The sequence below is a fragment of the Caloenas nicobarica genome, chromosome 1 (assembly GCF_036013445.1).
Source record: "Caloenas nicobarica isolate bCalNic1 chromosome 1, bCalNic1.hap1, whole genome shotgun sequence".
Lineage (NCBI taxonomy): Eukaryota > Metazoa > Chordata > Aves > Columbiformes > Columbidae > Caloenas > Caloenas nicobarica.
Window position 1 is genome coordinate 109,443,647 of NC_088245.1, and position 25,262 is coordinate 109,468,908.

The 25,262-nt window shown below is 41.7% G+C and overlaps 1 protein-coding gene across 1 annotated transcript in view; it reads left to right on the forward strand.

The window, feature by feature from the left end:
* The first annotated feature begins 21,504 nt into the window (after positions 1-21,504).
* SMS (spermine synthase) overlaps positions 21,505-25,262 on the forward strand; it is a 51,232-nt gene continuing 47,474 nt past the window's right edge. The window contains exon 1 of the mRNA XM_065644913.1: positions 21,505-21,659. Coding sequence (XP_065500985.1) covers positions 21,611-21,659 — 49 coding nt within the window. The 5' untranslated portion in view covers positions 21,505-21,610. The remainder of the gene's footprint in view (positions 21,660-25,262) is intronic.

The following is a 25,262-nucleotide window of genomic DNA, read 5'->3' on the forward strand; positions in this document are numbered from 1 at the left end:
AACCACCTCTCTAGGTGTTAAGGCCAGTCCTATGTGAAGAACTTAAAAAGTCAGATCTTTGAATAACATTAAGGTGACGTTCTGTATCACAATCTTTGATCAGTACATCCAGGCCAGCCCAGGCTGGGCACATGTCCTGGCTGGTTCTGAACAAGCTCCCTTCTGTACCCAGACGCTCTGGGGCTGCGTTAGCATGGGGTAACCACGTTGTTCAGCTTGGTTTGAGAATGAAGCTTTATTGCTCTGTTTCTTGAGCAAGCTCATCTAGATTTAGCCAGGTTATTTGTACTGAGAACTAAACTGTCCTTTGTTGCTTATTGGACAAGCTGTCACTTTATACAAGCAGAGCTGTTTCAGCAAACAGGGTGTTGTTCCCCGATAAAAGATTACCATGAGAAATAAGCACAGCGCGCAGATCACACACGTTGGTAGGCTTTCCCAGATAGGTTGCTATGCAATTTTGTGAATACATGCATGAGGAGATGGCTTTTTTTCCTCTCTTTTTCTTACCCGTGTTAAAGGTAGAGACAAAAGTTTATTTTTTTCTGAGGCATTTCAGCCTCTAGGAGGTCCTGAGGTTTTTCAGTTGATTTTGAAGATGTTAACCCTTATTTTCGTTATGTATGTTTTGTAGTCTAGAATATCATTAGTGATGTCTTAACGTCATCATGAGGAATGTTGCCATAATCACTAATATAATTTTCAGAATAAGATTTTAAAATAAATACTGTATTTATGAGTCTTATTGCTGGTAACTTTTATAAAGAAGGCTTAATATAATTCTTCCTCTGATCATTCCAGTTTGAATCACCAAGCAGAAGCATTCCTAAACATCTTTAGTAGATCTGTATGCATTGAGCTCACTTAAATATTTTCAAATATTTTTATGAGCTTTTGATGTGAAGTACCCAATGAAATACAATTCAAGGATTGATTCTAATCTATGGTGGTAAGCTGGGAGAATCCGCAGCATTCATGAGGTTTAAGCAGCAGTCACCCAGACTTCCACTTTTTTCCCCTTTTTCTACCTCAGAGAGATGTGGTCTGGTGTTTGATGCTTTTAAGGCTCCAGCGTTGTTGAAAGAGATTTGGATGTTCTTACCAATTACGTGTCTCACTCTCCACATTTCTGATTAATTCCACCCCTTTTTAGTTCTTTGCAAATAAAGTAGTGGCTGAATACTATGTAACCACCACTTCTGACAGTCCCAAAAAACATCTGGTTTACATCCATTTTCATTTCCTCTGAAAGGAATCTTTCAAACCAAAAAGAAATACTTTTCTCTTTCTTATTTTTTGTTGAATGTCATCCTTTTTACTTGCTATTGTATTATGAAAGTCCCTGCATCTTTTTCCCTTTCGCAGGTCTGTGAAGATCTCTATTAAAATATTACCAGATTGTTTTAAAAGTGTAAATTCCTCTAGGCCTACTGAATTTGATTCAGTTACCCATATAGGTATCTGGTGTGGTCTGAGATATCCTAAGGTGTTCTTAGGTTAATAACCTGACTTGGAACAACGTGTTGAAACTCATCCCCCACTTGTCTCCTTTTGTCTCCTGTTGGTTTAGGTCTCACAGTTTCAAAGACCTATGCATGGGCTTGGCAGATGGGGTTGAGGCCCGATGGGAGATCAAAGACATTCTGGACCAGCAGCTGGGTACTAGGAGGGGTACCTCAGGGCATTTTGTATCACACCAGGTGCTTATATGTGGGCAACAAATGAAGACAGCCCAACTCCTTTTCTTTCCTTGAATTTCTTTTCAACTCATGAATTAAAGTGGAATATGAAGCTTTTCGAGTGAGTTTTATTTGACACAGAAATACAGGATGTTTCAAAAAGATGGACCCAATTTCAAAGTAATTTCAATTTGAAATTGGGTCCATCTTTTTGAAACACCCTGTACATCTAAGCTTGTCTGTTTGTGCATAATAGTGCTATAAAGGCTGTTTTATAAAAGTTAGGCTAGCAGAACAGATACATTCTCCTCCTGCTCTGGACCTTAGGTCTGGAAGCAGCAGAAATGAGTACTGCTGCCTTATCCACAGCAGGAAAAAGGAATGATTATTTTATAAGGAAAATACCATCTGTCTCCAGCTGTGGAGTGGTGGCAGCAGCAGTGTACAGGTTGACGGGAAGCAATGAAGAGGCACTAACCAGGTGGAGACAAGGCTGAGTGAGGGGGCTGTGATCATCTAGGACAAATGCCACAATTGTACTCATGAGTCTTCACTTCCTTGCAGGAGAAAAGAAGTGGTGAGACTTGAAGTTAGGAATGGGATAAAACCAGGGAAGAGGCATCATAAAGAGAGGTGGTTTGTTCATTTACGGAATCTTTAGATCAGAAAGAGAGCATGTAGACTTTACAAGTGGAGATATAAGTGCTGTTCAGAAACTCCACGATAAGCATTTTTACTACCTTTTTTTTTCTTTTTTCTTTTTTTTTTTTTTTTAACTTGAAGCATTTATAGAGCTGACCTGCAAATAAAATTAACAAACTTCCATTTTGTTGGTAGAAACATCCCATGTGGTGACATCAGAGAGGCAGTAAAAGCCTGTCCTTCCAGATAGCAGTTCAGGGCATTTAGACCTCGGAGTTGTGCCCCTCTCCCTGTTTAAGGATCGGGCCTGATCTTACTTTCAGTTAGTCTGGATGCAAAATCAGAACTTCTTTCCTGTTTCCACATTCCCTCTTCAGCACGAGTTGACCTCACAGATGTAATTATTAAGAAAAATTAATCAATCAGTTTTTATAGTGTTTTGCCCCTTGGCTTTGTTTTCATTCCTGCAGCTATTTGAATAACTAGCAGAAACTAGGCCAAACCACGTGTATCTCTATCATGGCTGCAAAATCAACAAAGCCAGATTATGAATGTGCATTATAAACCACAAATTCCTTGGTACTTACCACTGGTTAGTTATACCAACAAACTTTTTTTTTCACTGCAACTGTTTACCGCTCGTAATTAGATGATTGAATTTATTCCCTGGAAATGTTCTGTGAGGCTCTGGCAACACTCAACAAGCTGCAGTGCTGAAGGGAAAAAACAGGCAAAACAAAACTTGTATAGTATGCTTTCTACAACTAGACAAAATTCACTGTTTCATTATTGGACTGGTGCAGATAAGTTATTAGTCATATATGAAGGCCCTGGCTATTTTTCAGCATTTATCTTCAAAGCTACTACTAGGAAGAGCACTTCAGGAGTTAACCTAACTGCCCTATGCATACCACTTTAACTGCAATCAAATATAACTAAACCAGAAGTTAAAATATTGCTGAAATAGTTGTGAAATATTTAGCATATTATCAAGCAGTATTTTTTCATAAATGTGCAGAAACCTATTGTTCACTTGAGATTTTACCTGAGAACTGCACAAATTTTTTAACCCTTTATTTTTTATCTTGTCATGAAAAGACCAAAAGCCATTCTGAAGAAAACATCTCAGCTTTCACTTACGGGGTTACTTAAAGGGGCTTGCTTTTAGCATGTGCAAATGATGATGTAAACGTTAAACTGTATCATTTAACAATGTGATATTAAATGTGACACTAAATGTGATAAATCATTCTGTTCTCATATATGTCATTCTCCAGTTTGTTTCCAATGAATGCTCTGTACTAAGTCAAATGCAAGTGCAATGACCTTATTTGCATGAGTTTTATAGCTGTACAGTGTGCCTGGAGACATTAAGGTTGCAGCCAAAGCAGGAGTCCAGGTTTGGTGAACTTAGTTCGTCATAGTAACAAGGAAAAAAAAATCTAGATAGTGAATGTGGCTGTTTAAGGAGTCATGAAACCAAACTTGTCATACTCTGATGAGAGCAAAAAGAATCTAGAAAATGAAAACAAATGCTCATATAGGTTTAAAAAAAATAATTTTTATTATTAATTACACATAAATAAGTAAATAACTTGAAAAAAGTCCCTTAAATGAAGGCCATCTTCTTGATCAAAAGGGTGCTTTGAAATGCAAAATAAACCTCTTTTCTTCTGCCATGAGTTTGTGTACGCACACAGATGCTAATTTGATAAGCACTTGGTTAACTTCCGCTGACCTGAACTACCATCGGTTCAGATAAAAATGGTTGTTAGTAGCCTTAGAAAGCTGTGAAACACAGGCTGGGCCTGCAGTGAAGGAAACTGAGATGGCATTTTCAGATCCATAAAGAACTTGCAGTGAAGAAAAGCTGTTCAGTGGCAACGTACAGGCCCGGGAAGTGAGACAACCCTGCAGGATAGGTCACCTGCAGCGCTCTGCCAGGGCCAGGCGCTGAGAGGGACCTACAGTCCCAAGCGGGGAACTTAGGCCAGTGGAGCTCACTAAGCCCTACAATTAGGACCTTGTTTACCCTGAGGTCTTAGGGCTACCAAGTCGGTGAAGGGCTTGGAGAGGAAGCCATATGAGGAGCAGCTGAAGTCTCTTGGTTTGTTCAGCCTGGAGGAGACTGAGGGGAGACCTCATGGGGCTACAGCTGCCTCACAAGGGGAGGAGGAGGGGCAGGTACTTGCTGAGCTCTTCTCTTTAGTGACCAGTGACAGAACCCAAGGGAATGGCAGGAGGATGTGCTGGGGAGGTTTAGGTTGGACATGAGGAAAAGGTTCTTCCCCCAGAGGGTGGTGGAGCACTGGAACAGGCTCCCCAGGGAGGTGTCACGGCCCCAAGCCTGGCAGTGTTCAAGAAGAGACTGGACAAGCCCTCAGACACATGGTGTGAACTGTGAGGTTGTTCCGTGCAGGGACAGGAGTTGGACTCGATGATCATTGTGGGTCCCTTCCAACTCAGGACAATCTATGATTAGCTCAGATTTTTACTGGAAATAGCCCTGAAGTCTTCTGCACATGCCCAGCCCTGCTGCGGCAGAAGAGCTCACGCGCAACGTTCTGGCTGGGATCTGGCAATGATACACGCCATTCCGCTTGTCCGAGATGTTCAGGCGAGTACTCAGTCTCGGTGTGGAAGTTTTAAATCAAGCATCCTTCAAAACGTGGCAGAGGTTACTTCTGTCTTTGAAAATGCTGTGTGCACTGGTGGGAGCAGGACACAGAAGATGGGAAACAGTCTGGATACAATCCAATGCCTGTTTAGTGAACCCCTGTCCAGACTGTTTGTATAATACTACAGGTGAATTTGAGATTTTGGCCAAGACCTACTTATGATCTCGAGGACAGATCCAAGATGTTTCCAGGAATGTTTTAAATTGTTTCTTTTGGTTGTTGGGGGTTTTTAATCTTGGCTGTATTTGTTTTGGAGTGTACAGAGTTTGGTATCCAGGGCCACTAATATCATGCAGCAGTCTGTGTGGGGACGTTTCCTCTTCAGATATGCACAAACTGTCTAAGAATGAGATGTTTTCCTGTTGGAGAAGAATGTTAAAGAGATAATGTCAATGTTTAGCTTTGGAGAAAAAACAACTATTATTTTGAAGAATAAAAGTGCTTTAATATTTGAATAGCGGTTCTGCTTTTCTACAGTATTCGCTGAAATACCTTTTCTATGTTTAAAAATCCATAAACCTAACTCTCTTAACAGCCTATGAAGCATACAGCTTTAGCCATGGAAGCTTATGAACAAAGGTGCTTTGAAACAGGCTGTCTCCTCTTCAACTGCTCCAAATGTTTGACCTTGATGTATCATTGAGAAGAAACTCTGGCAAGCCTGTTGCTGATAAAAGCTTGCTGTTCTCCAGCTGTAGGGAAAGTTACGTGTCTCAAGAACAACTTAAATTATTAGCCAGTCAGGCATCTGAAATAAGAAATTTCTGCTGGTGCATCTCAGGCTTTGGAATGCTGTCCTATGAAATCTAACACTGCAGCAAGACAATTAGACCTGATACCAGAAAATCATAGGTCCAGATTAAACTGAGCCCATAAAGTAATCCTTGAATATGATGTTCACATGAAAAAAGAGCCAAATTATGCAGGAGTAATAAGTCTGTTATCAAAATGAAAATATAAAGGACTCCTTTCTTCCATCCCTTTTCACCACAGACATGATCCGGCTACACTGACGTCAGAGGGAAGCATCCCTAGTGGTATATCAAGTATTAAAGTAATGGTGGAATAAGATGACGTAGCCTAAAGAACAGTGATAGAACTGGACTGCTGAAGTAGGAAAACGGTTTCTTTGCCCCAGTTTCTTCACTCGATAGAAAGAAGCAAGCGGTTTCCCTTGTTATAGTTCATGCATTTTGCAAAGACCATTACTTGCACAGTGTAAGACACAGGCCTATTCTTCTCAGCAGATCTTGTAAAAATTTTGTAGCAAAGTTATTGTAAAAGGATGTAGCAAACAAATGGCATCCAAATTTTCTCTGCTTTAGACTGTAACAAGCTTTCAAGGCTGCTGGTCGACTGAATAGTGTGTTGCCAAGAGGGGAGGAATTCAGGGATTCACCCCCACCTAGCTTGAGTCTCTTGCTTCAGGCATTTGGAGAATTATCTTTTCCTCTCTACAGTCAATGAAGAAAGAGATACCTCCACGGATAGCCACCCGAGGAGCAATCACGCTGTGGGGCTGCTTCTCACTCAACATACTATAGATGCAGCCTGTTCCACAGCCATGCTGAACAAGGAATACATTAATAGATAGGATTGCTCAGAGCACCTAGACAAGCAGTATTTAGTGTAACAGGATAAAACAGTACCCCATAAAAACCATGTAAGTAACTTGAAACCAATAAGTATTACACTGCCTTATTTCTTCTTTCTTTCTTTGGCCCATAGCACATTAATGAATAAAAAGCTTTGCATGAATAAACACTGGTTTGTGGCTGATTACCTTACTCAAAAGGTCTTTGTTCATGCACACCACATTCCTCTAAATAATTATAGATTCATAGAATCGTTTCGTTTCGGTTGGAAGAGACCCTCAGGATCATTGAGTACAACCACAACCTAACTCTAGCATTAAACCATGTCCCTAAGAACCTCATCTATGCATCTTTTAAACACCTCCAGGGATGGTGACTCAACCACTTCCCTGGGCAGCCTGTTCCCTTTCCATTAAGAATTTTTTCCTAATATCCAATTTAAACCTCCCCTGGTGCAACTTGAGGCCATTTCCTCTTGTCCTATCACTTGCTACTTGGGAGAAGAGACCAACCCCCTCCATGCTACAACCTCCTTTCAGGTAGTTGTAGAGAGCGATAATGTCTCCCCTCAGCCTCCTTTTCCCCAGGGTGAACAGCCCCATTTCCCTTGGCTGCCCCTCATCAGACTTGTGCTCCAGGCCCCGCACCAGCCTCGTCATTCTCCTCTGAACCCTCTCTAGTACGTCAAAGTCCTTCTTATGATGAGGGGCCCAAAACTGAACACAGTATTCGAGGTGGGACCACTGTTTTAGAACAGGTTGTAAAAATTTTAAGTATTGTTCTGAATCTTTGCTAGTTATCTGGCATAATCAATCTCTTCTTATTTTAAAAGTAAAAATTACAATAAAATTAGTCAGAAAAGTAGATAAGAAGGCTTAAAATCATTGATGATGAAGACAGTGGTTTAGAAATCAACCTAGCTAGGACAGGCTTAGAAACAAGCCAAATGTGTGCTTAAAGACAGGGATTCTCAATTATATGTGTGGCCTCAAATGGCCCCTTTCCACCTTCCACACTGTACATCTCTGCCGTAGTTGTAAATAATTAATCTTTTACCTACAGAATAGTTCACTAAAATTTTCCCTGTGTTTCTGCCAAGACCAAGACTGAGGACTGGAAAGCCAGTTAGAAATACATCTTCCCTGTCAGAGCTGATTACCAATACTGTATTCATTACCAGTCTGACACTGAATTCACAACCTGTATTTCTTCTACCACCCACCTTTCCCAGCACTTCCCCCACCTCCCCATCTTGATTTCACCTTCTCATGAGCAAATCCAGAACCACTTTGCAAAGTTATTAGTATCTGCTTGCCTTTGTTTTGTCAGTAAAAACATGGTTTTTAAATTTAACAAGTGATAATTACTCAGCAAGCCATTCCTATGCAGTCAGGAGGAGAAAGGAAGAGGAAGGCATCTGTGTGTTTTACTCTCAGTTTAGCTGAGGACTTAGCAAATATATTTGTCAACCTTTCTGTTCTTTACATGTCTTTAAAAGAAATGACCATGGTCATACGGTTGAGAAGGACTGTTCACAGAATTATGACTCCCTACCTAATTATGTTCAGTTTGCCAGTTGTGGCATCTATTTGAAAGGCTGCACATCTGGATGGGCATTATTAGCAGCTTATATATACTAGGTTATATACTTTCATACAACTCATTGCTTAATGTTTTATCTCCCTTGAGGGCATTAAAGATGTCAGGGTAAAACCTGGATTCACATTGAAAGGTCATTTGCTTTATGAAGAAAGAGGTTTTTTACAGCGAATAAGCATTACATGCATGATACAAGGATGTGGCCAAGATTCTGGAAAGTGACTATTGAACCTGGGTACATTTTTAAGATTTCCATTCCAAAGGGTGTACTTTTCCAATGCAAGAGAGCAGAAAATCAAGTCCTTCAAAAAGAGCTGACTTGCACATCAGAAACATTGCTGACTACACATTAACATTTATGTTTGTATCTGTGAACGTTCATGATTTACTTCTCACTGAAAGAAAAAAGAAAAAGGTTGGAAAAACTGAAAACGGTTGCCAGTAAGGGCACTGACCTAATTGTTACATGCAATCACATCAGCTTCCTGGCCAGCTGAAATAATAGCAGCCTGTTTTAGTGCCCTTGAAACAGTTTCTACTGTTTGACAGCACTTCAGAGTAAAGTCTGCAATACAACTGTCAGGAAAATCAGCAGCACTTTAATTGTGACACTGCGTAGCTATGGCAGATGCTGAGAAAATCTCCACATTTGCCCAGGCTTGGTTTGGCTTCTAGGAGAACCAGGGAGAGGGCAGTCCAAGTCACAGAATATTTCCACCATTAACAAATTGCACTAAGGTCTGAATTAAACTCTCAGCTGAGCCACTGTAAAACAGGACCAATGATGTTTCGCTGATCCATTCTATTGTATTTGGATAGTAAATTCTCTGTGTAGAAACCTTCTCCTCTGAGTGCAGTGATGTGAGGTTGTAATTCAGCTTGGAGGGGGCGGGCTCCAGGTATTGATAAAAGGATGCTTTGAGGGCAGCGTGCACTGGGAAGACTGGCTTCCAGGAAAGAGACCTCTTAAACATGATCTCTGTCACACAGTCCAAACCCAAACAGCAGTATCCATTTTGAAAACTAATTCAGTCAAAGAGTCAGCAACAGTGCAGGAAGAACAAGAAAAAGAGGTTGGAAACAGCAGAGAAGTCAGAAACTGATGGAACAAACACCATACAAAGGACTCACAGCAGGAGAGGATGCAAATTCAAACAGAATAAAGTATGGCTTAGGAAAAGAAGAGGAAAGGAAGAAACATCTGAGAACAAACAGTGCTTAATTCAGAGCGGGTTGGGCCAGTGACTGTGAGAAGACACAGAAAGTTCCACTGACTTGTAAATAACAGATAAAGATGCTAAGTTGAATGAAAGGTAATAAGGTGAATTAGGCATCAAAGAGCTATAGACAGAAGCAGGGCTGGAGTAGCACGTGGCAAATGAAACACCAAGCTGATAGAGGGGAACTAATTGGGAGAGCATTAAAGAAGGAGGCCTGAAGTCAGTGAAGAGGTTAAGTGACGATCACGTGAAAGAAAGAAGAGAGAATGGAACCGAGAAGACAGGATGTTCAGAGGGGGAATGGGAGAGATGACTGGGGGCTGAAATTGCAGAAGGGATATAAGGATTAAGGAAAGGTCATCTAGATAGCCATTTCTTCTCCTTCATTCAGAGGTACCTCATCTTTTTTGTCTTTTTATCTCCCTGTCCTGTTAGCCAGCACTTTAGTATTTATGCCACAGTTGCATTACTTGGTTTTAACATTTGTTATTTCAAGCAGCTTGCAGTATGACCTCAGGGGAGGTTTAAGGTTTTATAGCAACCTTTTACCTACCCACCACCTCCTCTCAAGCAACTTCTAGTTCATTCCTGCTGTGACTGAAGGCTGCATGATAGCATCTTTGCAAAGCCTACAGAAACAGTGTAGGGCCAAAAGCATCTTATTGCTTCTCAGTTTGCATTTTCTTAAAGTCAGTTTAATCCCACGTATTTAGTGCTGTAAGCAAGCAATTTCAGAAAATTAAATAGGAATTTCCCCGTGTGTTTATGACATAGCAGTGGTGAAAGATTTGTGTTTGTAGTTAAATATTTCCCTGCAGTGTTTACTGATTAAACATTTGAAGCACACAAAGAAAGTGATTGTGGGCATGACTGAAAGCCAGCTGAAGAGAGAAAATGTCATTGATTCAGCTGGGGTTTAGAATTGATAAAACTAGTACAGAGACTGATTTGCAAACAAATGTGTGCATTTCACTAACACGTTAGAAGTGTGAATTCTTGCTTTTATGGACAAGACATTTAACTCCTAAACAGTTTATAAATAGAGCTCTGAACAGTTGTGTTCTACAGAAGGATATGCTGTAAATGTGTTACTTGGGGTCACCATTCAGACAGACCGCATATAATCCAGGCAATGAAATATGTCATGCATGATATATGTCATCTGAATAGGACTAGTCTACCAATAACACATGCACTATCCCTTAGAGTTAGGCTCCATGAATTATTATAGAGGTAGAAGTGAGGCTCATTAACAGAAGTATGCCTAAAGCTACTGCTACTGACAACATATAATTTGACTAGAAATATTACCTAGAAGCAGAAAACTATGGTCTCTTTCCCATCAAAAATAACATTTTTGTTTTGAACAAAACATACGCAAAAAAACATTTTAATGTATTTTTAGCTTGAATGAGAAAGAAAAACAACAGGAAAAGAAAACTAATTGAAAGAAAAGCCAATTTGTCGCCAAGTGGTCAATAGTCTAAACAGTACTATATGCGTAGTAATAATAGACTTGCTCTCTTGTCAGTACATTTAAAGCGTCCTTTAAGTTTACCCTGCAAAATCATAATCATGTCGTCTCATAACTGGAAGGAGGGACCTAAGAGTAGGAATGCTGACAAAAACGTAATTCCAGGGAGGCTGAATACTTAAAGAGTAAGGTGCTTACTAGTATTTCCTACAACCATCTTGGCTCCCTCCTGCAACCCTATTGCAGCTTCTCCCAGCGTGATCCTACGGAGCTTGTTTCAATATCATTAGAAAGCGCTGCAGCAAATAACATTTCTACAGATCAGACAGGCGTGAGGCGCTCCGACATTATCGCTCACATCTGGTTTATGATAGGATAAACTTTTATCTCTTAGGGCCAGGTCTTTGAATCCAGCTGAATAGTTTGAATGCAGGAGAGCATGTGGGAAAGCAGAGCTGTACTCTGCTTCTAGGCTCTGCCAGTGCTGGAGCCAGCAACAGCTCCATGGTAAAGCCCGGCTGCACGGAACTGCCCACAACACGAAGGGCAATTGGTCTCATCTTCCAGGAGAGCCCTGGGCTCCTTGTGTCAGCAGCTCTCAGTGCCATAGTGTAACCCTGTCAGAGTGGAATAACATCTGTGGACAAGAGTCAGTCAACTGCATAATTTCATTCCAAAAAGTCTGCTTGATGTATTGGCTAAAGTTAAGTTTTATGGCTTTGTTTGACATAGTCAAAAGTGGCTGTCAGACAGAAAATGTGTCTTGTCTTTTCCTGAGCCATTTTTATTGCAAAATCTGTTATTCATCACATGTTGGTGAAAAAAATGAGTTGATACGCTTTCACATTAGCTCTCGCACGCTTCCTAAGCAAACAGTAAAAGTTAAAGGCTGGCAGTTCAGTTTCTTGTTACGTGGGGCTGTGTTAGCCTGAGTATATGACGAAGAGAAGTACAATAGTGTATACTTTAAAACAGAAGAAGATAATATAATCCAGAAGTTTCACTTCGCAATTCTCAAATGTCTTTTTGAATCAATGTCTTTTGGCACCGGCAAGACACCAACTTGAGCTCTTTTGGCACAACGAGACATAGTATTGTGGACTATGATAGATGTCACCCTTGAAACAGGGCAAAACAGAAAAAAAAAGAAGTGAGCACTCAGAACAGAGCAGCTTGTTGCTTGAATTCATCAGAGTACAAACTCAATGCCACCATATCACTGCCTAGATCAGAAGAGAAACCTAACCCTGATTTCTAACACCTCGCAGGTATGACAATACGTTCTTTTCTTCTTACAACCAAATCCCTGCATTGTAACAATTGCAACAAAACACTGAACGCAGAGAAGCCAGACCTCACTAAATCACCCACCATTTGCTTTAGGTCATAAAAACAACCTTTCTATCACGATTTAATTGAAAAATTCAAATGTTTCCACACCAGAAATTCTAAGGAGACTACCTATTCATGGACATTCGGAAGTTTGCATGTCATGCTAGTAAAGTTGGGATTGGGGACTTAGAGGAAATAAAATAGCTACTTGCTTTTTTTTCAGGTTTCATACACTCACAAAAGTAAGACTCTGAATTAATACAACTTAAAAAAGAAAATATAATTGCATGTTATTGCTTAAGATATTTGAAGTCCTTAAATTACACAAGCCTGTATGAATAGCCTTCCTTTATGTAGTGGAGCAATCTTACAGCTCTGTTTATCAAAGCAACTGTCATCTTCATTGCCTATGTTTTGACTTAACTCTCATCAAGGGAGCTTTTTCTTTGAATGTTGTCTGGACAGAGGAAATTAATGATGTTTTGATTTTTGTATAAGAAATTATTTTGCTCTGTCTCTTTTGGAACTCCGCATTTCTCTCACCATTTTCAGCCTAAAAGTCAAAATAGAAACAGTACTCAGAAGCCCTGCATTTGAAAATTATACCCAGATAGTACCAGTATAACGTAGCTGCAGCTTCTATTGGAAATCCTTGTAAGTGTTTGGAAATCTTGCCTCCCAAGATTTTCACCTCTCACCGCTTTGAATAAAACCTTCCAGAATTCTGATGCTGGGAAGTAAAAAAAAAAAAAAAAAGTTATTTGAACTCTACATATGGCAAGTATTCCTATCTGATTAATTTTCTGATTTTCTTGTATTCTAGGTTAATGTTGCTGGCAATAGTAGTCATCCTATAAGTGTTGCAGCCAAAACCTCTAAGCAAACTACTTGTTATCTTTCGAACAACTGCTTGATCATTAACGATAGCTACACATATTGGGTTCATCAGAAGTTCTTTCAGTTCAGAATTAACTTTCAGAGTAATGAAGAAAAACTAAAAAAGAATTTAAAAAATCTTAACCTAATGTTCAAATAACTGGAGAATATAATACAGACTCTCTGAGGAATTATTCAGATAATATAAGGCAAGTAATAAAGAAGTGTTATGGTCAAATACCTTGTTCACAGAAGAAAATTATAGTTAGCTGTTGAATTTGTATTTTTTAAAATGTCACAGCTGAGACAGTTTCTCTCCTCATGAGCTTACAAATGAATAGAGAAAGAAAGTACTGCTACCACCACTTTTCAGATAGGTTCTAACATATCCAAGGTGGAATAATCAGTAGCAGTTTAAGAATTAAAACCCTGATCTCCTGACTCTTGACCTACTGCTCTAATTAGAAGGCATTTCTTTCTCTTAAAATATCGGCTGAGACATTTTAGTAAAGACTGAGCTAGCACCGGTGAGGACCAAACTCCACAATCAAGTACACGTTATTTGACAAACTTTCCGGTTGCAAAGATACATAAGTTTTCTGATGTTTAAGACAACAGGCTGTATTAGGATGAATTTTTTAATGTCAGTTCCAAAAGTAACTTTCCCGTAACTAGTGCAAACTATTACTTTATTGCATTCCAGTGAAGTTTTTGTATCAGACTACAAAAGACATTTTACATTCATCTTGTACATTATCATTAGGTTTAGTATTTTTTATGTACGTTTTGGAGGATTAACTAATTTTTGCCTGTTTCACCACATTTGGTCTATTCATTGTGGCTCTAATTGTGAAAGTATTTACGTGACTTATAGATCGATCACTTTGAGGTATGTTGTTGTCTCTATCTTTTGATTTAATTACCTTGCATTTAAAAATACAGATTTATAATTAGATATTACCTGATATCTTAGAGAAACTGCCCGTGAACAATCACAGTCCTTCACAAATACCTTCCAACTTCTTTCTGTGATGCCTTTAATAAACTCAAAAATGGTCTGGCAGCCAATAAAATGAGATCATGGCCTCCTTAATTGATCAGTACTATCTTACTGTGTTGCTTTTTCCCTTGGAAAACTTATCTCTCTTTCCTAAATGCATGTTGTTTCTCATTTACAATAGAAAATGAATGCAGAAGTTTATGCAAAAGTTTCTGCTAAGGAGCAGACTTTTAAAGAGTAACCATTGTTCTAATTCCCCACATAGCAATTCTTATTCCATGTTGAGAGTATCTCTGAATAGAAGGAAATTAATTTAATCTGTGCAAAGCACTCCATTGATGTGGGATGCCAGAGTGGAAATCACCTGAACTGTTCATAGTCAACAGGCAGAAGCAGAGCACAATTTATCTGATCTGGTTTAGACTTCTACAGCAGGGTGAGATGAGTTGCATCTTTAAAATGGCTCTCTGCTGGTTGCGAAGGCAGAAAAGACAACCAGATCAAATACAGACTTCTGGATTGTAGACATCTGAAGTTAGATGAGATGAGCTTCACACACAGAGCTTACGGGAGAGCCTGATGTGGAACAGCTGTTCTGCACTGACACTTTGGCCTTTTAGACAGGCACCTTTATTTAATCTGGAAATCCCTTTGAGGAAGAGACCATCTTTTTACTTGGAATTTTTATCGCACTTGCAACCAAAAGGTTCAGTCATGACAGGCAAGATTGTCCTGCCTCTGATCATAATAAAAAAGCTGACCTAGTGAACATAAACTAATAGCCCTTGTGGAGTTAGGACAGCAAGTGCGTGACTGAAATTGTAGTTAGTATGATTTATTGGCATGTATTTAAGCATTTTGTTAATTCTCCTTGGGTTTATATTTTGAATGCAGTTATGTTCAAGTCTGCCTGGAAAGTCAAATGACCATGTAACAGAGTATTAATTTAATCTTGTCAGCAGTGTGTCAGAGACTGAAGTTCTGGCTCCCTTGAAGTCAGCACTAAGTTTGTCTTTGACTTAGGTGGCACCAGCACTTCACATAAGAAGCCCCAAATCCAGTGTATAATACAGGTATGAGAAAAAAATTCACATCGTTTACTAGCATTTCTCACAGAATGCACACCAAGGCATCATCATCCAAAAAGGAATTAGAAAAGGTAACTAAAAGGAACAACTTTATGAGCAACAGTATTGTACAACATGCATATAAAGTAAGGTAAGTATTACTGGTCTCTAGGTAAAACATCTTTTCCACTGTCATTTTTTACACTGCCTCTATTTTGACTGCCTCCTCATGCTGCCTGGATGAATTAATAATTCTAATTTTAATCAATTGACCATTCATCCTTTTCTGTCTAGGACTTCCCTCCCTTGCTATAAACACTTTGATCAAAAAGAATAGTATTTCCTTCATATTATGTGAGGCTAGGGTTACAAATTATCAACCCATGTATATTTTCCCCTAACTTACAGATTTTTTTTAAAGGTATAAAAAGAAATCTTCTCTCCCTGACCAGATTTGTTGTTGTTGTTTTAAAGATTTAATTGCTCTGATTTCATTTTTACATTATTTCAAATGTAACTGCTACTCTTGATCAAAAGAAAGGAGAATGCTGTCCACTGGATACAGAGTGCTGTGATGAAAAACACAGGGCATTTACCTATTCAGTGTGGGTCTTTCGATATCCAGGGGCAAACCTCTTTCTGAAGTCACCTGCATAACGTGGGGAATGATCAATCGATAGACAAGATGGTGTGACTCGGCTGGATTGGGAAAATGGACTATTCATTACTGGTTTTGTCACTATAGTTATTAGGAAATAGAGGAAAAAATAGAAGGAGAACAGAAAAAAACTTGCTTACAGTAATAGAAAAATGACTCTGTTCTATATCTGATGGAAACGAGGACAGGGCTATCCTAAAGTCACAACCATATCACATATAACCACCCCCAGCACGGGTTTTCTGACCTCACCTGGGCTTGGCATCGTTCTGCTTAACACACATGGAAACAAGGTATTAGAATTCTTTTTTTTATGTTCTTTTTGATCGTGAACCGCAGGCCCTGTCCTGTAGCTGGGTCTGTAAGTCACCACCTGGGAGTGGTTAAGATATTCTAACAAGCTGATGCAGCTATCAAACCTAACTTCCACAGCTTAGGCCATAGAAGAAGACTGGTACTAGCAAGTCCTATCAATGTCTGAAGGGGTATATCCAGACTACGTGACAGGCAAGATAAAGAAGGTGGAAAAGCCAGGCAAGCCCTTTGGTTGCTATTCAAGATAATGGTCGTCTGATGTGGGATTGGGAATCACCTGATGAGCTGGTCATGAGATCAGATGATGACTGGGGATGAAGAGAGAGTGGAGGAGGTCATCTGATAAAACGTTATAAAAAGGTTACTCGGTGGTTATTTTCAAACAAAAGTGGCCCCTTATAGGACGTAGCTGTTCTGAGATGGCACAGATGTTAAGGAAAAGTCTGATCACGTTTTGCTGCATCATGCGATGGGTTCACGGCCAAGACTGTGGTTTGGGTGGAAAAGCAGTTTTCATCTAGCCCTTCCTTGTATTTGGTTTGGGAGTGAGGGAAATATTAGCTGGGATTCTGGGGAATTCCATTGTATCTACAGAGAAAGATAAAGAAACTGTCAGGCCTGTGGCATTTTGGCAGCTAGGAAAAAAAAACCCAGCCCCCAAAATCCCCACCATGTGCTGGTTAGAGGTACAACTCTGGGCTAAGCTTATAGGATGCTGGTGGGGAGGCAAAAGTAAGGAGTGGTCTGTCAGTGGTTTCCATGGCTACTTCTCAGTGTTATCAAAATTTATTAGTTTCTGTCAAGCTAGAAAACCAATTAGTGAATGTGCTAAAACAAGTGAGGTGGCCCTGAAGGAGGCGTGCAGGGTGACCAGGATCCTTCTGCCACTGGACCTGAGGTCTCACCTCCATGGTACATAACTTCTGCTCAAAAGAGACAGACTGGAGTCCATGTGGATCAAAGGAAATCCCATCATAAGGGTTCAAATGCAGCACTCTGGCTGAATTCCAGCAGAGGGCTCTCAAAACGCAGAGAGTATAATAGCTGCTATGATTTATGGTAGCACTTATTTAAGCAATTAATTCTTATCTGAGTTTGTTAAAACTTCCTGAAATTGTTCTCTTGTTCTGTGTGAAGCCTTACATTCTAAGATATAATTTGACTCTCTGGGGTCCTTGTTTCCAGAACTTGAGAGAAAAAAAAAAAATCCTTACTCATCTTGTAATCTACTTGATGTGTTTCCTTGTTCAACTTAATATACTTGGTTTTAATGTCAATTTTTTTTATGGTTTCCAGCATGAAGTAGGCTCCACGTTGCCTAAATTTAATTTGAGAGAGACATTTTGCTATCTTTTCTTTTAAGCCTCCAGAGCAATGCCCCAGCAAGTCTACATATTTGATTGTGAGCATCCAAGAAGAGGGAGATAAATTTTATTTGTTTTAGTAAACAGTAACATGCTCAGACACAAAAGTAGAAATAAGAATTAAAGAAGTAAATTCATTAGAATACTTAGTTTTAGTTTTCTTAGCTGTATTAAACAGATGTTCACCTCTAGAAAACATTAATTTATCTTATATAATAAGGTACACTATTTTGCAAAGAGGTAAACTTCATATTTGGTCATAATTACGGCACCACAGTCTTACCTTAAATCATTTTGTAAGAACAACCACTAACTTACAAGACCTGTTTACCCCTCTAATACTTCTCTAAAGTTAAGTATTTTCTTCATTCTCCTACCCTTCCAAATTTTCCATGACTTCTATCAATTACAAGTGAACACTAAATGACTAGAGCTTTGTTTAAAAAAAAAAAAAAAAGCCTAGGAAAAAACCTAGCCCAATATGATGCATAAACAGGGAAGGTGATGAAACTACTTTCAAGTGACTGTGTCAAACTCTAACCCTCTTTTGTTTGCAGCCTCTGCTTTTCCCATCTTGGTACTATCTTCTAGCAGTTGCTTCAGCATAGGGCCACATCTTTGGACATTATGCTGCTTATCTAATTGTACTGTATAAATACCTCTGCTTAGCATAAACTGATCATGTTTAACAGTACTTTGAATATACAGAATCAGGAATGGTGAGAGAACCTGCATGTGTGCATATATTTTAAATGTTTGACTTGAAGGTTTTAATTAGCATTGTGACATGACCACATTATGCATGAGTGACAAAGCCATGAAGCATACAGGTATTAGTAAGCAAGTGCTAACACAACCTTTGTGAACTCCTGTCTCAAACTTACTTAGCCATTCAGGAAAAAAAGGTTACTAACATCAAGTGATCCTAGCGTACCCTAAGAAAGACCTGAAGTTTGCTGAAAAGGTCATAAACAAGAGAAAAAAATCTTCTTGTTAAAAGATAGTTCTTAGCTGTCTGTGAGAAAAAGTTGTTTTCAACTTTAATTCCTGAGGTGAACTTTGGATTGTGACACTTGTACCTGAAATATTTTTACACCAACGCACACAGGTGGATGTAGCCAGGGAAAATAAACTGGGGACTTGTGGTTAAAAATGCTACTACACACTGCTCAAAAAACCTCAAGACTCAGAACAATGGTATTTCAGTTCAGCATGGACCTGTATGGAGAACAGAGGTGATGCAGGCTAAAACGCACCTCTAGTGCCAGTTACTGAGCACCATGTGAGGCCTTTGTCCCAACTATTTTCCAGTGCAAAATTGTTCCCGTCAGGCTGTGTCTTTTATCTAATCTGTCCCATCTACCTGTAGAGGGTAGGGCCTCTGCCTTTGCTTTTCAGCACAAAGCTTTCTGTAACTCGGCAAACACCGGTGTCTCAATCTTTTTTTCACTGTTGCACCCACTTTTGCAGTCTCTACTGGTTTCAAAATATGCATGTAATCTTTCACTGAATAAACTATTTCCATATAGCCTGTGCTAATCTTAACCATATGATGTCATCCAAACTCCACAGCATTTGTGAAACATGTTTTAATATCCCAGCTCTTTTGATGTTTTCTCATAAATCAATCCCTCCATCTCTTTAATTATTTTAATTGCTCTTCTTTAAGTTCCCTTCAGTGTAATTTTCTAGCAGGAAGATTCCCAAAAATATCCCAGGCATGACCTAGTTAAGTAGTATGCACAGGGTAGTCATGCCAAAGAAGCGTAAGAGAAAGTCTATTAGTTCCTTCCTCGGCGATGGGATCCTTCGCGCGAAGGCTTAAATTCCGTGGGCTTTGTTATATGCTGTTCTCCAAGACCACACGTAATGCACTGTCTGTCCACTTTCACTCCTACATGGTGATATTGCAGATTTCTTCCTCTTGTTGAACGTTCTCCTACAACTCTACTAATGTTTCCAAGATGAACCTCTTCTTTTCCACTCATATATTTTTTTTTAATTTGTTCATGCCATTTTGCCAGCTTTCCCAGCTCCACCTAACATAATGAACAGCTGTGAAAGTCATTTATGGCTAATAACTGTCCTTTAAGTCAAGGTTTAAGAAAGACGGACTTCACACTGTTCTCTGAAATAATTCATTAGCCTTTTCGGCTCCTCACTTGAAGTCCAGCAGTAAACCATAAAATTCCCATCCATCTATAGAAGGACATGGTAAGATGACAAGTTTGTTCTGTTTCTTATTTCCGTAGCAAATTTAATTAAAAAGATGATGCTCCACCCCTCTTCAAGTGCCAGTCTGGAATGGTCAACCTTAAGTAGCAAAATTAATGCCAGGAAAAGACTTGCATGACAAACTGATGTTATTTTTTTTTTTCCTCTAAACGCAGCGAAGCTGCTCATGTGTATATAATGGCATAATTTAACTAGGCACCTGGCACGTATGAACAAATACAATTGAAGGTACTTAGGTGACAACATCACTATTATCTTCTTCCAACTATTCCACAATGGAAAGATAATGTAATACGTTGAACTGAACAAGAAGCGTTCATTAGTTCCTTGCTGCCATTGAAGATTAAGACAGCAAAAAAAATCCAGTAAGCTACTTTATGTATTGAGGTAACTGAAACAATTGCAGCCATCATAAGCAAAGGTGAGAGACACAACAGATGACAAAGTATACAGGGATCTTCCTGGCTGTCTTGTGGCACTTCATGTCTCAATAAAACAGCAGAGAGATTAGAGATGGCAGCAAGAAAGCATTGATTTTGGTTAAAAAAAAAAAAAAAAAAGGCATGGCACTAAGAAAAAGCAGAATTCCTGGTGAAACGGCAACGAGGATACCCAGTCCACCCAAAAAAGACCAAGTAATCTTATGTAACATCCAGGACTGGATCAAAGATGTTGAATGGGAATGTGCAAAGCCCCATAATTTAGGTAATTAATCATAAAAAAGAAAGCCTCTCATGGATTGTCTGTTTCAAATGAACACCAGCTGACGGAAGTGTACTTATTACAGAACTGCAGGCATCTATGCCTTTTGTGATGCGTATCTCCAGTGAATGTTTCTGCTTTGCTCTGGATGCGTGTGTGGAGCTGTACTGTTCAAAACAAGGATAACGTAAGCTTGCACTGAAAAAAATATTATTGCAATTTACAGAAATAATCATGGCAGCACATCGGATTGCACAACAATTACTTGTAAGCCTCTTGTTTTAACTGTGGAATCACATGAAATCACTGATGCCGTGGTATTGTGCCAATTCGATTTCTACCCTGCAAAGAAATTAAAGGAACCAGGAGCTGGCAAAACTTGTAGTAACCGACAAAATTAAACATCAGTCCCAACCATTAACCACTTCTAGATGATGTTTCTGGGCTTGTAACTTCACGTGGCTTTATGTCATTTGAGGCTTCAGCACGCTATTTTACAGTTATCCTTTAGATGATATATATATAGGAAGACTGTATATAGAAGACTTTAAAGATTCTCTGGTGATGGGCCCTCCCAAGCTGCGGGAGAGCCCAGCAAGGGCAGGGGGTGACCAGCCCCTCTGCAGCCCCTCAGCAGCCTCACGCCGAGGCCACCATGGCTGCTGGACGTTGACCCGTGGACACCATTACGGGATTTCACGGGTGGGTGCGGGCGTGAAGTGGATTTTAAAGAAAATTTGCCTTCGGCGGGGTGTTTTTCGGGCGTACTGACCAGCCCCGGCGCGGCGGCCTGAGGCGGGAGCGGCAGCCATGGGGAGGGGCGGTTGCGCCGCAGCGGCCGCCGCATCCCCGCCCCGCGGAACTCCCGCCGGCGGCGGCGGCGCGGGATCCCGCCGAGCCGGGCCAGCACCAGCCCCCGCGGCCGAGCGCCCCACGCGTGGCGCCCGCTCCCCCGCGGCCACCTGCCCCACTCCCAGCCCGCCGGGCCGCTAACGGCCGCTGCCCCCCCTGCCCCGCCGCCATTGCCCCGCCCCGCCGGCCCGGGCCCCGCCCCGCGCGGCGCGCCCCCACCCCCGCGGCGCCGCAGCAGCCCCCGCGCGCATATAGGCTCCTCCGCCGCACTGCCCGCGCCGCCGCCGCCTCCTCCAGGCATGGCACAGGGCTCTACCTCACTATGGCAGCAGCGCGGCACAGTACCCTGGACTTCCTGCTCGGCGCCACAGGTAACCGCGGCGGCGGGAGAGAGGAGAGGGAGGGGGGCGCGTGTCTTGTCTATTCCGGCCCCCCCGCCTCCCCCGGCGGTGTGTCGCGCCCCGCCTCCCCTCGCCCCTGCCGCCGCCGCCACTGAGGGAGCGGCGCGGCCGCTCGCCCGCCAGGCCCAGCGCAGGCGCCCCCTCCCCCGGGCGTCCCTCCGGGACGCCCTGCACGCCCCTGTCCCTCTCGGCATCCGTCTCTGCCGGCGGGCAGGTGCCCCCCGCTACCCAGGGCTGCAGTATCGCTGCCCTCGCCCCGGCCAGGCAGGCGGGCGGCCCGCTGCGGCCTTCTGCTCTGAGCCCGCCATGCAGCCCGTGGGGGGTCAGCCGGGCTCGGGGCGAAGCGGCGCTGCAGGGAGAGGGGGGCCGTGCAGGCCCCCCCAGCTCGGCCGCAGCGGGCCCCGGCCGCCAGAGCGGGCTTTTCCCGCCGGCGGCTGCGAGGAAGCGGTCAGGCGGGAGGTGTCTCGCCGCAGGCCCGCGGGGAGGGAGGGCCTGGGCGTTTCCGACCGGCCGGGCCGGGGCTCCCCGCGAAGCCCACCTCGGTTCGGCGCCCCGCTTAGTGCGGCCCTTGCACGGCGCTTCAGGCGGGGGGCGATGAAGCGGGCCCGGAGCTGCCGCGGAGCGTGGTGCGGGTACAGTGCGTGAGTGTCTTGTTACTTCGGTGTCGCCCTCACCTCGTCGCAGAAGCGCGAAGGAAGTGATCAGCGGTGAAACTCGGCTCTGGATGAGCCTCCGGCTATTTCGGAGCTTTGCTCCGTAGTTATCTGTAGGGGGCACGTTCGAGCCAGAAACTGAGGAAACCACCACGTTTCTCAACGGCCAAGACGGGTGAAAAGGTTTCGTGGGAGGAGGGGGAGATGCAGTGGGCGCCAAAGCCGGCTAGCGATGTCGGCGAAGGCCGAGCAAGGCCGGCAGCTCGGTCTGGGCCCCCCGCTCCGCGCCACCCTGCCCTGGGCCGGCCTGCCCCCGGGCTCTGGCCTGCTGTGTCCTCCTTCGTTCTTTTTATTTCCCTTTTTGGAGGGAGGGAGATGTGAAGGAAGTTCATCGCATCTGCGGATAAAATCTGTCAGTAGCTTGATTTGAGAGGGAGGTTCCTGACCGCAAGGGCTTTGCTGTGTCCTGTGCCCCTCCTGGCATTGCCGCGTTTGCACTTTGGAGAGCCAGGAGCAGAAGGGAAGGTATTAGTGGAGCTGGTCCCAACTGCATGCTTTAGGGTGTTCAACTGCGTTTCATGGTGAAAATCTTCCAGTTTCCGTTCTGCAGTGAGGTTTTTATAGTGCGGCTTAGCCTGTTTAGTGCTGACCTAATGGCAAATGAGATGGTCCTGTTAGTTTCCTTGCACTCGACTGATCTAGCATGAGCAGAATCAGGAAGCTAACCGGATTTTTGTGGATATCATCCAGCCCCCGCAGTGACCTCCTTGCCTGTTTAGTTCCCTGAACTATCATGGCCAGGGTTACATCATTAACTGGCTTCTGCAGAAGAGTCAGAATTGCTAGGGAAAAGGGTAGAACTGGATGTATTGAAAATAAGCCACAGTTACATTAGCTGCTTTAAGACATAAAAGATACGCTATTAATTAAATAGTGTAGTGTAATTATCTTAAGTATTGTGTTGCTTTTAGGTAGGTTTTCTATTCCATTTCCCTTTACTTTTGAAAACAATGTTTGCATCTTTCTTCAGTCAAATTGGATGTGCCTAAATGGGGATTAGGGGGTGGACCAAGTGTAGAAGTGTTGCTGCATAGATCAAAGGAGGGAAGAAGCCTTTTTTTCCTTATGGTTGTTTTAGCACAGTAGACCTCTTTGAGATGTGAAGAACTTCATCCACCTATGATGGCTCTGAAGATGGCTTGTATTTTTCATGTGGAGTTTTTCCTCTCATCTAGAGCTTATGACCCAAAACATGAAGAGTTGTCTATAGAGGAAAAATTGGTGGATGTACCTTTGTAGTTTATGTTAAAAGGAGTTCAAGTCGAATGCTGAATCATGGATCATCAGCTTGAGTCTCTTACTGCAAGTTGCATGCACAATAAGACTTCAGAATGGTCTGGAATGCCATAAAATAGCATTTAGCAAAATGAGATGTGTGTTTCGGGACCTTCTGAGGATAACATTACTGTATCTCAGCTGAAGCTGTTGTGTTGTTGTTAGTATTCTGGAGAATGCAGGATCTGTTAACTTCTTGATAAATGCATGCTCCTTATTTCTCAAAACACTGTCATTAGTTTTTGACAAATATGTATTTTTTGCTAGATATTAATATAGCTGTTAAATGTGCCAGCTTGTAGGAAAGCAAGACTTCAGTTTATGAAAGCAAGTTTGTTCAATAGTTTGTTACATTGCGATGCATCTTACAATAACTACGTTATGTGTCTGTTTCTTTAAGGATCTGCTTATATATGAACATTGTTACATACGTTTGAAATAGGTTTAATATGGTTCTCAGTGTTCACATTTAACCACAGTAACTATCCCATGTTGTCCTAATCCTGAATGAAAGAAAGGCTTCACTGCTATTGTCCAGCATCAAGATTGAATATGACTGTAAAGAATGGGATGGTGTTTCCTAGATGCTAACATTCTTCTGGAATCTGTTTTTCTTTATGTGCTCTGTGTTTAGCTTGTCTTCATCCTGACTCTTTTGAGGTTCTTGGGGAGTGAAGGAGGGAGGCTGTCTTTAGATGTCAGTGAAAGGATCTGAAAGACAACTCTGCGTTAGGAAGGTGGGATTTTGTCACATGTTAATACTTGTGCAGCTATTAGCTAGTAACTGCTTGTGCTGGAGAATGGTGTAGATTCTGGTGGGTGATTCCCACTGGCTGACTTATTTGGCATATGCCACAAGCCTTCAGTAACAGACCTGTTTTCTTCAGGCAATTCAGTTCTCTTGGGATATTGGACTGGTAAATGTCATGTGCATTCTTCAGGAGTAAAATGTGCACTTGGTGAGGATATTGAGAACGATAACTGGAATAGTAGGCATTTCTTAGTGTTTACCATCATCACATTTGAATTGCATGCAGTTAAGCCAATATTTTCATGCTTTGTTTTGAATGGAGGTCATGTTCTTCATAGGTCAGGACCACAGTTTCATGTGCTTGTTCTTGACTGTGGTGATCTAAACTTTTGAAGGGGAGAAAGGCTTTATTTCTGCATCCCTTTTGAGCCTTGTATTTGAGTTTCCTTACTTTAAGGACTAATTTTAAAAAATACCTTTCTAAGGGGACAGTCTCCCAGAAACAAGAGTGTTTAAGAGAACTAAATGATGAGGAAACGTGCTGTATTGGCTCTTCCTTTCCACCACCTTTGAAACCTCTACCTGAATTTCTACCTGTGAAAACTCTACAATTCAGCTGCTTGTATGTGTTGAGCTGCATCTTGCTGTAGTAAAGACAGTTTGGAATTGGTGCTGCTTGGGTTTAATAAGCAGATAATCAGTGGTTCTAGCTGTTGTTCATTCATAGTTCATCCCCTGAGAAGTATGGAACTATCAAAGAAAGCAGGAGGAGGTGACCAGCGTTGAAAACTTGGTATCTCCTGCAGAGTTTTTCCACAAATTAAGTTAGAATAT